Below are 14974 nucleotides of genomic sequence, written 5' to 3'. Positions count from 1 at the left end.
TTCAGAAACAACCATCAAGGTATCAAACATTGCAATCTTATACAGGCTCTGAACTGCAATAGACTATTATTATTATTATTATTATTTTTATTGCACTGTTCTGTTTGTTTTTTGGGTATGTGTGTATATATATATATATCGGGTATGTTGTAAGTATGTGTTTATATACACATTGAACTTTTTATTTTCTCTCTCTCGTTTGTTATATCATACTATGTATGCATTTTCTGTTGTGCTTCCAGCATTCCAGGCCATTGTTCCATCATGTTTCAAGACAGCCACCATCATACCAGTTCCCAAAAAGTCTACAATAACCTGCCTGAATGATTATCGCCCCGTAGCACTCACACCAATAATAATGAAGTGCTTTGACAGGCTTATTAAGCAGCACATGGTCTCTAAACTCCCCTCCAGTTTTGACCCGTTCCAGTTTGCTTATCGCCCGAACCGCTCCACAGAGGATGCTATATCCTCTGCAGTCCACCTGAGCCTACAACACCTGGAGGAGAGGAACACCCACGTGCGGATGCTGTTTGTTGATTTCAGCTCAGCATTTAACACGATAATCCCCCAGCATCTGGTGAGCAAACTGGCACCCTTAGGATTCAATACCAGACTATGCAACTGGATCCTGGATTTCCTTTCTGAAAGACCCCAGTCTGTACGGGTGGGGAAGAACACCTCCTCGGTCATCACACTGAGCACCGGCTCCCCTCAGGGCTGTGTCCTGAGTCCGCTGCTCTTTACATTGATGACATATGACTGTGTCGCCAGGTCCACTACTAACCATATCATCAAATACGCGGATGACACAACAGTAGTGGGCCTCATCCGCAATAACGACGACCAGGCATATAGAGAGGAGGTGGAACAGCTGGTGAGCTGGTGCAGCAGGAACAACCTTCTCCTAAATGTGAACAAAACCAAGGAGATTGTCGTCGATTTCAGAAGGAAAATTCAGCCCAGTCACACTCCACTTTGCATCAACAACTCAGCAGTGGAGCAGGTGAAAAGCATCAAGTTCCTGGGGGTGCATATAACGGACACCTTAAACTGGTCCACAAACATTACATCTCTGGCAAAACGGGCACAGCAGCGGTTGTACTTCCTCCGCAGGTTGAGAAGTTTTCACCTCCACCCTCCCATCCTCGCCACTTTCTACAGAAGCACCATTGAGTCGGTCATGACCAGCTGCATCTCTACGTGGTGCAGCAGCTGTACAGCTGCGGACTGGAAGTGTCTTCAGAGAGTGGTGAGGACAGCGGAAAAAATCATTGGGACGTCTCTTCCTTCCATCATGGACATGGGGTACAAGCGCTGTCTGATTAGAGCTAAGGGCATTACCAGAGCCCCCACACACCCACAATTTGGACTGTTTATACTGCTTAACTCTGGGAGGAGGTACCGCAGCATGAAGAGCGGGACAACCAGGTTCTGCAACAGCTTCATCCCCCAGGCCATAAGATTACTGAACAATCAACAAAACCGAGGCTAGAACTTTTTAAATATCGACACTTTTTAAAAACTTTTTATATATATTTATTTTACAGAACCATGCACATGAAGCATTTTTATGGACGCACCTAGCACTTTTTACTATTACCTGATTTTGGAGAGTCAAATGCAACAAAATTTCGTTCAAGGTGCACTATGTCTAGGTGTATATCTGAATGACAATAAAGTTTTCATTTATTCATTCAATCATACATTCAATCATTCATTCATGCATTCATCCATTCATTCATACATCCATTCATTCAATCATACATTCATTTATTCAAGTAAGAATTTCATTGTTCTATCTGGGACATATGACAATAAAACACTCTTGACGCTTGATGTGTCTTGCTTTTTGTGGACGGGAGCTACTTGGGCAACTTTGCACTTTGTTGAATGTCTGCCACTGTTGGCTGCAAACATGTCAGGTTCTAGCATGTACGAATTCGAACCTGCACCTTGGATGTTTCCTGTATTGTCAATCTCCGCCATATCAAGTGTTTTCAACCATAACTTGGTATCAAACAAAGTAAATTGAATTGAATTTTTTACACACTAACTTCTATGATGGTTGGAATCTGAAGAGGTGGCTGTGATAGGTCATTCACCAAGCACCTCCAGCTGAATGTTCCATATTTAGCACTGGTATGTGGATTGTACCAACCAGGAAATTGGATACATTCTTCAAGACGAGGGCATTCGATCCAATTTGTGATCCCGGCTACAAAGACAGATGTATACACAGCAATTTGTTCTTCCCACGCACAATTAAAGCATGGAATAATCACCACCCAACTATAGTTACCCAACCAGATGCAACTAAATTTAAAGTAGCTCTTTCTTCCCAATAACTCTTTCTGGCTTAAGCCCTCCCTTCACCACCTCCAGTTTAAATTCCATTTGGAATATTTTGGAGGACCAAGAAACCAAGAACCAAGAACCAAGCCACTTCCAATCCTTCATGTTAGATGTCGCAGGAACTGCAGAGCTTTCACCTGGCTTCAACCCCTCCCTCAAATGAACTTGAATTACCTCTGACACTTCTCTCCCCATTTTCGATCTCTCTGCCTCCATCATAGTGGAGTGACTATCAACTGACGTCTAAGACAACTCCTCCTTGGAAATATCAGGGTGGAAATGTCAAATACTCGAGGGCATAACTTTTAGGTGCGGGGGGGGGGGGGGGGGGGGGGGGAAAGTCAAAAGAAGGTGTGCAGCACAAATGTGTTTTTAACAGCGTGATAGTGTCTGTATCGCACAGCCAGGGGAGGTGGTGGAAGCAGGTACAATAGTGGTGTTTAAGAGCTTTTAGATAGGCACATGAACATGCAGGTAATGTACAGATATGGATCGCGTGCAAGCAGAAGGAATTTGTGGAACACTCATTTTGCCCTTGTCTTACTGCACTGCAGCCCTACAATCTGCACTGAAATTAACTACCTGTGCATGATTCCAGAGCAAATTCATTGTGTATATTAACCTTCTGTTCTATTCTTGAATGTTACAGAAGCCAGGTAAAGCCTGGAGATGCCCAATGGATTGCAACCAGCACATTCCTACATTCACACAAGAGCCCTAAAATGTATAGAGTACAGAGGAGATTTACTAGAATGTTGCCTGTGTTTCAGCAACTAAGTTACAGAGAAAGGTTGAACAAGTTAGGGCTTTATTCTTTGGAGCGCAGAAGGTTAAGGGGGGACTTGATAGATGTTTTTAAAATGATGAGAGGGATAGACAGAGTTGACGTGGAAAAGCTTTTCCCACTGAGAGTAGGGAAGATTCAAACAAGAGGACATGACATGAGAATTAAGGGACTGAAGTTTAGGGGTAACATGAGGGGGAACTTCTTTACTCAGAGAGTGGTGGCTGTGTGGAATGAGCTTCCAGTGAAGGCAGGTTCGTTTTTATCATTTAAAAATAAATTGGATAGTTATATGGATGGGAAGGGAATGGAGGGTTATGGTCTGAGCGCAGGTATATGGGACTAGGGGAGATTATGTGTTCGGCACGGACTAGAAGGGTCGAGATGGCCTGTTTCCGTGCTGTAATTGTTATATGGTATACTGTGACTCACTGGTATATTGTTGCAGCACAATTACTTTTTCCAATATGGATGCCATAATTATGCCTTAGTTTTTATCCCCACACTGTTTAATTGATCTAGCTGTGACATTGTTCCAAACAGCTGATGGGAAATCCTATTATAAAATGCCAACAATTTTTGACCTGCCACCATCTGAATATCTATAGCCCATACAACATATACATATACATATACCTGTACATATAAATATACATTCCTTTTTCTTCTGAAAAAATGCACAAACTACATTGTAGACTATTTCTTTGTGTAGATTCAGATAATTAAATTACATGTTACAAAAGTATATGCCAATTCTTCAATCAAAATTAAGACATGCATGATTTCCATTGAATGGAATCAGAGGCATATATTTGTACAATTCGTTGTGACTCTTCAGTGAAAGGGCAACATTGAGGTGAAGGTACGTAAGAAAACTTCAATGTGCAAATGTGACCATTGATTTTATTCTGAATACTTGTTTAAAAAGATTGTTGTGATAGTACACAGAAAAAAAACATTTCGATGAAGCAAAATATACCTCTTTGGAGATTTTACGCTCTTCTTCGATGTATTTCTCTTCTTTGGGGGTGATAGTTCGGATGCTTGCTCTTACCTGCATAATATCAGAGACAGACAAAAATGTTTCAATCTCAGTGTAAGATATCTCCCATGGCAATCTCAGGGTTGCAAAAACAACAGGTCAATATTTACAGTATCATTCTACAGAGGAAAAAAAGTCTCAAGGAAAATAACATTTGTTATGTAACGTAAAATTGCTGATGAAGGATTGCCAAGGAGATTTAACCAACTTAAAAAGTTCACATCCAGTATAAAAAGGCAAAGTTAACACTTACAACATTATAAACCACATCCATTTCAAGATAGATGACCCCCTTTGATGCCCCTGTCAGATTCTTGTTTTTCAAGATGTAGGCTTTCTCTTCACCATTTTGAATCTGTGGGAAAAGGACATGACAGTGTCTGTCTCTCAGTCTCTGCTGAATAAACACACCCAGCAACCTTTCACCCCAAGCTGCTGAAACTGACAGAGAACCCAAAACAACTGTGGCAACTCTGACAAGTACCTGTTCATTACCAGCACCAGGTCTGTCAGAAAAAAAACTATCATGGGATTTAACACGGTTGTGGATTGGGCATGCTAGAATTTTAGTGTTATTACTGCAAACTTGCTTGAGAAATGACAGGCATGTAGACAAAAATTTTATTAAGTAAGAAAAGCAAACCGTGCGCGCGTTCCAGATTAAACTTACAGCAAGTAAAGGTATGGCAACTTTGCCAAGGAAGTCAGCTCTCCGATCCCTGTCTTCATCATAAACTGACACGTCCAAAACCGAATGGATGTCCTTAATGTCGCTAAATAGGGGACAGCGGAAACAAAGTAAAGGAAGAAAAGCAAACATAATTAACGAGCGACAAATACCAATCTTCATTAGAGGATGCATGCGGTGCCAGGGAACATGAAGAATAACGCAAGATAAGGCAGCAGTGTTGGGGAGGGTGCAGGGAAGATTCACCAGGATGTAGCCTAGAATGGAGCAGTTCAGGAGGGGGTGGAGAAGGTAGGTCAGGAGCAGAGCAAGTTAACAGGTAACACAATTTGAGGTATATACAATTATAGATAGTCTTGAAGGGCTGGAGAACGAAAGGTGACGTGAGTGCAGGAATATGTTCCCCATATTAGTAGGTAAAACTAGAGGACATACATTTAGGACAAGGGATAAGAATTTTAGAGGGGATATAGATATGGGGGGGTGGGTGCTTATTTGGTCAGAGTGGTAAGCACCTGGAATGCAATGCCTGAGAGACTGCTTGAAGCTGGGTCACTGACATCAGTTACGAGGTGTCGAGAGAGTGCACTATTGAAGGAGTGCAGCGTAGGTTCACAAGGTTATTTCCCAGGATAACTGAACTGTCAAATGTTGAAAGAATGGAGTGACTGGGCTTGTATACACTCGAATTTAGAAGAATGAGAGGGGATCTTATTGAAACATGTACGATTAATAAGGGATTGGACACGCTGGAAGCAGGAAACGTGTTCCCGATGTTGGGGGAGTCCTAAACCAGGGGCCACAGTTTAAGAATACGGGGTAGGCCATTTAGAACGGAGATGAGGAAAAGATTTTTCATCCAGAGAGATGCAAATCTGTGGAATTCTCTGCCTCAGAAGGCGGTGGAGTCTGATTCTCTGGATGCTTTCAAGAGAGAATTAGATAGAGCTCTTAAAGATAGCAGAGTTAAGAGATATGGGGAGATGGCAGGAACGGGGTACTGATTGTGGATGATCAGCCATGGTGCTGGCTTGAAGGGCCGAATGGCCTACTCCTGCACCTATTGTCTATTGTCTATTGTCTTTTGTCTATTGACATTAGCACAAATCGCATTAGGCATAGAGAGTTATGGACCAAGTGCCACATGATGTGATTAGTATGGATTGGTGCCCATTGGTCAGTGCAGATGAGTTGGGCTAAATGAGCCGTTTCCATGCTATATGATTCTATAATAGACACAAAAAGCTGGAGTAACTCAGCGGGACAGGCAGCATCTCTGGAGAGAAGGAATGGGTGATGTTTCGGGTCGACCAGCTGAGTTACTCCAGCTTTTTGTGTCTACCTTTGGTTTAAACCAGCATCTGCAGTTCCTTCCTACACCATATGATTCCATGATTTTATGTTAAAAGTGAAAACTGTGAAACCATTGAATGAATTTCCAAGTCCAATAGTTTTAGGGAGAATATTTCAAGCTGTGGGCACAAAGTAATGCAAATAAACAGACTGAGTGACGATGAGAACTGAAGGATTGGAGAAAGAAAGGCGAGGTAAGGCATTATTAATGCGGTTCATAGATGACGTCAAGGAATTTACAATTGAAACATTGAGATTCAGGAGAGGACAAATTGTCATGCTGGCTAAACAGGAATTGGTTGGTGCAAAACAGAAATGTCTTCAGTTGATGTAGATTAGTCAAGGTTGAAGTGACAAATTCATGGTTGAGCCTTTTAAGGCATTTGGGATGAAGCAAATGAAAACCGTTTGGAGTACTGATTGAATATGTAATTTGAATCGAAGCATTGGATCAAATAGGTTCCTCATGCTTTGCATTGTCTCACTCAGCTGAAACAAGTGGTTAAGAAAGGGGATAGAATTGGTGGCATGGGAGTAAATTTGCAATCATACCTGAAAACAAATTGGTGGAAACTCTCTTCTGCATTATAGACCCTCATCTGGACAATTTATTAAATCCTCTATCATCCCCTGAGGTGAAAATCCACCCTTCTCATAATGATGATCTAGATATCAGCTACACATTTATCTTCCATGCTCCCAGCATTCAAATGTAAGTAATTCGTCCATATATCCAAATGCAAGGGGCTTGCTACTGGGTCTTGCTGAATGTCACTGACAATAGCCTTCCAGTCACAAAAACACCATCAATCTGCCTGCTCACATATGCAATGCCCCAAGTGCTGAGGCAGTAGAATTGGGATTCAGCATTAGTGAACTGATCATATGTTCAAGAAAAATGTCATCATTAAATCAGAGTATTAAGGAAGACAATAGATAATAGACAATAGGTGCAGGAGTAGGTCATTTGGCCCTTCGAGCCAGCACCGCCATTCAATGTGATCATGGCTGATCATCCCCAATCATCACCGCCGTTCCTGCCTTCTCCCCATATACCCTGACTCCACTATTTTTAAGAGCCCTATCTAGCTCTCTCTTGAAAGCATCCAGAGAACCTGCCTCCACCGCCCTCTGAGGCAAAGAATTCCACAGACTCACCACTCTCTGTGAGAAAAAGTGTTTCCTAGTCTCCGTTCTATATGGCTTACCCCTTATTCTTAAACTGTGGCCCCTGGTTCTGGACTCCCCCAACATCGGGAACATGTTTCCTGCCTCTAGCATGTCCAAGCCCTCGACAATCTTATATGTTTCAATGAGATCACCTCTCATCCTTCTAAACTCCAGAGTGTACAAGCCTAGCTGCTCCATTCTCTCAGCATACGACAGTCCCGCCATCCCGGGAATTAACCTTGTAAACCTACGCTGTCCTTCCTCAAATTAGGGGAGGAAGAGGAGGAGGAGGAGGCGGCCAAGAACAAATCTTTAAGAAATTTACAGAACTAACAGTGCAGAAAGAAAAACTGCCTAGGTAGACTGTAATTTGGCATTAGGCAATCTATATAGCAGTGAAACATAATGGGAGACGACACTGGGCTTGGCTGTATTGAACACTTTAACAATATATCAATCAATCCCAACACAAAATATTAAAAGAGCGGGTTAAACTCATTGAAGTTAAACTTAATAAGATTTAAAATGATGGGGACTCTCTTCTGCGCTATAGACCCTCAACTGGACAATTTATTAAATCCTCTATCATCCCCCGAGGTGAAAATCCACCCTTCTCATAATGATGATCTTGATATCAACTACAAATTTATCTTCCATGCTCCCAACATTCAAATCTAAGTAATTAGTCCATATATCCAAATGCAAGGGGCTTGCTACTGGGTCTTGCAGAATGTCACTGACAATAGCCTTCCAGTCACAAAAACACCATCCATCTTTACTCTCCACCCCCTGCCATCGTGCCAGTTTTGGATCAACGTTGTCACTCTTTGTTGGATCCCATGTACCTTAATGGGGCTGTCCCACTTAGGCGACATTTTAGGCGACTGCAGGAGTATGCAGTCGCCACATGGTCGCCACATGTTCGCGGGTGGTTGCCGGGCAGTCGCCTTCATGGTCGTGAGGAGTTCCCGCATTCTGGGAACTAGCCGCCGCCTCGTTATGGTTGGCACGAATTTTTCAACATGTTGAAAAGTTAACGGCGACCAGAATGAAGCCGCCATGGAGAGTAGCGAGAATTATCGTGCCGTCGGTGCGGTGGTAGTGGGTTGCCAGAGGGTCGAAGGTTCTCGTAGGTTCTCGTTGGTTGTAGCCGATGCTGACCAGTGAATTTCATTGGCTCATTGGGGAAAAAAAAATGTAAGCAGTAGTTTTCAGAGCCAAGGATAACCGACCGGTAATGTTAAATGTCCGCCGAGCTTCACAGCCGTGTATCTCTGGCTTCTTAAAAGTTGTCTCCACTCCTTCTCCCTTCCCCGTCTCCCCCTATCCCTCTCCCTCCCTCTTTTAAATGACATATGACCCTTCCCGTACACTGTGCTTTCTCTATCTTAATTACAGCGCCAACCTTCCTGTTCATCACCATGTGTGTCTACATCACATTGGCTTTGCCAGGCAGACTTGACAGTCGCTGGCAGTCGCCTAAGAATTTGCCTAAGTGGGACAGGCCCAATACTTTTCTCAGCACGTAGGGACTTTGTCAAATGTCTGGTGAAATCCCAATAGACAGCAAAGACGTGGCCTCATTAACCATCCTTGTCATCTCAAAAAACTTTAATCACATATGCCAAGTATGAATGTCTCCAACAAATCCATACTGGTTTTGATTAATTTGTTCATTTCTGAATGAAAGTTCACACTGTCCTTTACAATAATACTGAAGTTAATTGGCCTGCGATTAATTGTTCCAGCATTTTTAAGCAACAGTGAAAAAAACCACAGGTATCTACTCTTCAACAGCAACACCATAGCAATAGATGTTTGAAAACATGACGGCCTCTGCCTAACTAGGTCTTTTTTTTCTTTTAACACTTTCGGATATTTTTCATCCATGCCTGATGATTTATTCACTTTCAAAGGACCTAATCACCTCAGAGATTTATCTTTCATCCTGTGTAGCTCATAGCATTCATCCACTATTTTGTATGCATGACGATATTAGATGATGGCGATGGGGGAAAGAGAAGAAGGAAAAAGGAGAGGGAAAGACGAGAGGGAAAGACAAGAGGGAAAGACGAAAGACGAGAGGGAAAGACGAGAGGGAAAGACGAGAGGGAGAGGGAGAGGGAGAGGGAGAGATATCAAATTCACCTAGTTTATTTATTTCCATGGTAGTTTTTTCACACAGAGAGTGGTGAGTCTCTGGAACTCTCTGCCGCAGAGGGTAGTCGAGGCCAGTTCATTGGCTATATTTAAGAGGGAGTTAGATGTGGCCCTTGTGGCTAACGGGATCAGAGGGTATGGAGAGAAGGCAGGTACGGGATACTGAGTTGGATGATCAGCCATGATCATATTGAATGGCGGTGCAGGCTCGAAGGGCCGAATGGCCTACTCCTGCACCTAATTTCTATGTTTCTATGTTTCTATGCTAATCACTTTGTGAATGGAATGAATGGTTAGTACCGTGATAATCATTCATTTTCAAGGTCGGACACTACTTAAGTTCCTCTTATTCACTGGGAAGTTCATGTGGTTATTAGCACATAGGTCACCTCAAATGAAATTCTAATCAACTTTGGTGCATAGACACTGTTATATCATTGTTACATGTATCAGGTCCAGCCATCTTTTTTCCCCCAATTCTCCCACGAGATTCTTGGACTTCCCTCCATTCTTTTCGGCATCTCTGTTGCTCCGTCAATCTTTACATTTTGCCCAGCCATTTCCTACAGTTCACTAGAAAGATCCAAGTTCAGACAATGATAAAATGTCTGTGTCACTCAATATGGAATTCATGACATTTTTCTTCATATCCATTAATTTGATTGAAAACTTTAATAGATTATTCCTGCAGGTGATTGGTTAATGTTATTTTTGTAATTAAATCATTTTTGATTTAATTACACTCATCCTTATTTCAAATATCTGTAATATGATTTATAAATATCTGTAGAGTTATACGAGTTCTTTCTCTAAACATAGCATTGCCCTAAGGGTGCTGTGAAATTGAAATCATTTAGCATCCAAGAATAATGAATGAGGAAATAAACAGGGATGTCGATGAGTGGCGTCGGCATCTGAGGCAACAGCTGCTGCAGTGCCACAGGTACTGAAAGCTGTCACATTAAACCCAATTGGCCGACTTAGCACAGCTGGCAAGGCTGGGACAGCTAGCACATCTGTCACAGTCAGTAAACCTGACACAGAAAGCAGTGTTGACAGACAAAATAGTTGGTAGAAATCTTCAGAATCCAACTCTGAATCGTTTTATAGAGATAGACTGTCTTAACTTGAACAGGTGGTTTGCTAGAGATACTGGTTAGAATAAATAAATACTGTCTGAACGGCTTTTGTTTGGTGCAGTTGATTTGGCAAGTCCAAGTATCTCATGTCACCCAGGGAGAGACAGACCTTTTCTCAAATCAATGCTCGGAATACCTTCAGAGTGGGAAGTAACAACCATACTGCCAGTGCTCAGCAATGATCCTCACAAACCCGAGAAAGCCTAATTATTCCTCTATGACAATCAAGACGATTATTGAATTGTCAACAAGAATTTGAAAGTCATCACTGAAAAGAAACTTTGACATCTAGAAGGAGAAAGGCAATAATAGAATGGCAATATCATCAGTTCCAGATCACACACTATCGTTAATAAATGAATACATTGCCATATATTGACATCCATGTTGAGAGAATAGAAATGAAAAATGAAAAATGATTTCAGATGCTTAAAATCTGAATTAAAAATATAAAATACTGGAAATGTTGGGCAAAAGTGTGATTTTGTGTGCTGATATAATCAGGATAGGGTGTCATGTCTCATTTAGGTCTCAAACTCCAGCAGAACAGATAGCTGGGATGTAATGTTACAATTTTACAAGGCATTGGTGAGGCCAAATCTGGAGTATGGTGTACAATTTTGGTCGCCCAATTATAGGAAGGATGTCAACAAAATAGAGAGAGTACAGAGGAGATTTACTAGAATGTTGCCTGGGTTTCAACAACTAAGTTACAGAGAAAGGTTGAATAAGTTAGGTCTTTATTCTCTGGACCGCAGTAGGTTAAGGGGGGACTTGATAGAGGTCTTTAAAATGATGAGAGGGATAGACAGAGTTGATGTGGATCAGCTTTTCCCTTTGAGAATAGGGAAGATTCAAACAAGAGGACACAACTTCAGAATTAAGGGACAGAAGTTTAAGGGTAACATGAGGGGGAACTTCTTTACTCAGAGAGTGGTAGCGGTGTGGAATGAGCTTCCAGTGGAAGTGGTGGAGGCAAGTTCGTTGGTATCATTTAAAAATAAATTGGATAGGCATATGGATGAGAAGGGAATGGAGGGTTATGGTATGAGTGCAGGCAGGTGGGACTAAGGGAAAATAATTGTTTGGCACGGACTTGTAGGGCCGAGATGGGCTGTTTCCATGCTGTAATTGTTATATGGTTATATGGTTAACAGGTCATTAGTGATTCATTTTCCAATATTGGGTCACAGGACTTCAGAATTGTTGGCATTTTATTAAGTCATAGTCATACAGTGCAAGAACTGGCCATTTAACACAACTTACCCATCCCAACCAAAATGCTCCATCTGCACTAGTCCCACCTGCACGTCTTTGTCCCATATCCCTCAAAACCTTTCCTGTCCAAATGATTTGGATCACCATTTTGGTCCGTGATGCTAAGGATCATCATTTTGTTTGAATATTATTAGCATTTTTGGGCTATTTGGGTTTGTCATTCTGCAGACTGTAGCATAACTGAGATCCTAATAGCAATTTTAAACAACATGATTGGGAGTGATATTTGGTCAAGTAATCATCTTGCCCTCAATGTAGATGGGAAATGAGAAGAAGTGAAAAAATAAATACTGTTCCTGGGGTGGAACCTTGCATTCTTTGGTTTAATAAATGTTGTATCTTGCATGTCTAATGCTTGACTAATCTTCGGGAATTTTTTGAGGAATTGACAAGTAAAATGGATGAAGGGGTGCCAGTGGATGTAGTGTATCTAGACTTTCAGAAAGCCTTTGATAAGGTCCCGCACGGGAGACTGGTGACTAAAATTAGAGCACATGGTATTGGGGGTAGGGTGTTGACATGGATAGAAAATTGGTTGGCAGACCGGAAGCAAAGAGTAGGAGTGAATGGGTCCTTTACAGAATGGCAGGCAGTGGAGAGTGAAGTGCCGCAAGGCTCGGTGTTGGGGCCGCAACTGTTTACCATATATATTAATGATTTGGAAGAGCAAATTAGGAGCAACACTAGCAAGTTGGGTGGCAGTGTGAACAGTGTGAACAGTGAAGAGGATGTTAGGAGGTTGCAGGGTGACCTGGACAGGTTGCGTTAGTGGGCAGATGCGTGGCTGATACAGTATAATATAGATAAATGTGAGGTTATCCACTTTGGTGGCAAAAACAAGGGGGCAGATTATTATCTCAATGGGGTTAGGTTAGGTAAAAGGGGGAGGTGCAGCGAGATCTGGGTGTCCTTGTACACAGGTCACTGAAAGTTGGTTTACAGGTACAGCAGGCAGTGAAGAAAGCTAATGGAATGTTGGTCTTCATAACAAGAGGATTTCAGTTTAGGAGTAAAGAGGTTCTTCTGCAGTTGTAAAGGGCTCTGGTGAGACCACATCTGGAGTGTTGTGCACAGTTTTGGTCTCCTAATTTGAGGAAGGACATCCTTGTGATTGAGGCAGTGCAGCGTAGGTTCACAAGATTGATCCCTGGGATGGCAGGACTGTCACATGAGGAAAGATTGCAAAGACTAGGCTTGTATTCACTGGAGTTTAGAAAGATGAGGGGGGATCTTATAGAAACATACAAAATTATAAAAGAACTGGACAAGCTAGATGCAGGAAAAATGTTCCCAATGTTGGGTGAGTCCAGAACCAGGGGCCACAGTCTTAGAATAAAGGGGAGGTCATTTAAGACTGAGGTGAGAAGAACCCTTTTCACCCAGAGAGTTGTGAATTTATGGAATTCCCTGCCACAGAGGGCAGTGGAGGCCAAGTCACTGGATGGATTAGAGAGAGGCTTGGAGATAGGAGAGTAGGCTCTCACAGGGATAGGGGATGATCAGCCATGTGGAGTCAATGGGCGGTGCTGGAGAAGGCAGATTTGAAGGTCGAAATGATCGTTGGTTCATTGATAGGGGAATGGATGGTATCAGCCAGGTGATCACAATGAATGGTTCGGCACGGACTTGTAGGGCTGGCCCGTTTCGAAGGTCTATGGTGTTATATGGTCTGAATGGCCTCCTCCTGCACCTATTTTCTATGTTTCTATGTCATGTATAGTCCTGACTATATGAGCTCAATAAAATTTTGCAGTAGACATAATTATTAGTCTTTGATACTCAAACAGTTATCTGCATTTAAAGTTTCCAAATTATACATAAAAATTTGAAGCCAAATTATTTATTAAAACTGTCACTCATTCATGATGGTCCAATTTTTCAGATCCTAATTCTTCTCCTTGGTAACCCTGCAATTTTAGTATCTTAATCAATCAATCTGATACACCTGCCAACAGCAATTTGAAAAGGAAGTGGTGATCTAGCTGGCTGTTGAATGCGAGTGAATGGCTCCCGGGATATAGCTGGCTTCTTATCTCCTTGTGAATATTATCAGCTGCTGTCCTCTGCTGTTGCCACATCCAATGCTAGGCTTGCCATAGCTCTATCTCAGGCTTGGTAATTTAAGTGAGGCAGATGGTTAGCATAAATGCTGTGCTGCCATGAGAGACAACTTGCTTGTGCATGCCAACTCTTGTGATAGCCGGGCATTCTCTCAGTCTGTCCTATGATCTGTGAACAGTTTACAAGTCTGCCATGAAGCTAAAACAGCAAGAGGATTCAGCCTTGTGAATCCCAAAAGATTAAACATGGATTTTTCAATCCGGGATATTTTTGGCCTCAGAATACTTACTGCAAGGAGAATTGAAGGCTGCACACAGATCCACTCTTGTGAGGGGAGCTTTTCTGCAGATTTCTCCAAAGGTGGTATATATTCCAGAAGTAGTTGCAATGGAGTGAAGCTGCTTATTTTTACAACTATGACGTGGCTAAAGCTCTCATCCACAATAGGCATCATATCACCCAAGATTATTTGCATATTCTGCAAGCAGCAGAATTAACTGAGTTCCAAGGAAACAAGGGTTTCGGCCTGAAACTTTGCCTATTTCCTTCGCTCCATAGATGCTGCCTCACCCGCTGAGTTTCTCCAGCATTTTTGTCCACCTCCAAGGAAACAATGATTTTTATTGTGGAAAACATAGAAACATAGAAACATAGAAAATAGGTGCGGGAGTAGGCCATTCGGCCCTTCGAGCCTGCACCGCCATTCAATATGATCATGGCTGATCATCCAGCTCAGTATCCTGTACCTGCCTTCTCTCCATACCCCCTGATCCCTTTAGCTACAAGGGCCACATCTAACTCCCTCTTAAATATAGCCAATGAACTGGCCTCAACTACCTTCTGTGGCAGAGAGTTCCAGAGATTCACCACTCTCTGTGGAAGCACAGGATGGCACTAGTTCTTGCATATGAGTCTGGCCTTAGCCGAATGATATCTTCCTCCAG

At 42.3% G+C, this 14974-nt stretch overlaps 1 protein-coding gene across 4 annotated transcripts in view; it reads right to left on the bottom strand.

The window, feature by feature from the left end:
- LOC129695891 (multiple C2 and transmembrane domain-containing protein 1-like) overlaps positions 1 to 14974 on the bottom strand; it is a 426884-nt gene that overhangs the window by 158257 nt on the left and 253653 nt on the right. For all 4 annotated transcript variants that reach the window (XM_055633328.1, XM_055633326.1, XM_055633327.1 and 1 more), the window contains 3 exons: positions 4852 to 4954; positions 4435 to 4536; positions 4119 to 4193 (listed from right to left, as the gene is read on the bottom strand). In XM_055633328.1, the coding sequence (XP_055489303.1) occupies positions 4119 to 4193; positions 4435 to 4536; positions 4852 to 4954 (280 nt within the window). The remainder of the gene's footprint in view (positions 1 to 4118; positions 4194 to 4434; positions 4537 to 4851; positions 4955 to 14974) is intronic.

The sequence above is a fragment of the Leucoraja erinacea genome, chromosome 3 (assembly GCF_028641065.1).
Source record: "Leucoraja erinacea ecotype New England chromosome 3, Leri_hhj_1, whole genome shotgun sequence".
NCBI lineage: Eukaryota > Metazoa > Chordata > Chondrichthyes > Rajiformes > Rajidae > Leucoraja > Leucoraja erinaceus.
The sequence above is the reverse complement of the archived record's forward strand: the minus strand, read 5'-3'. Positions and strand labels throughout refer to the sequence as shown.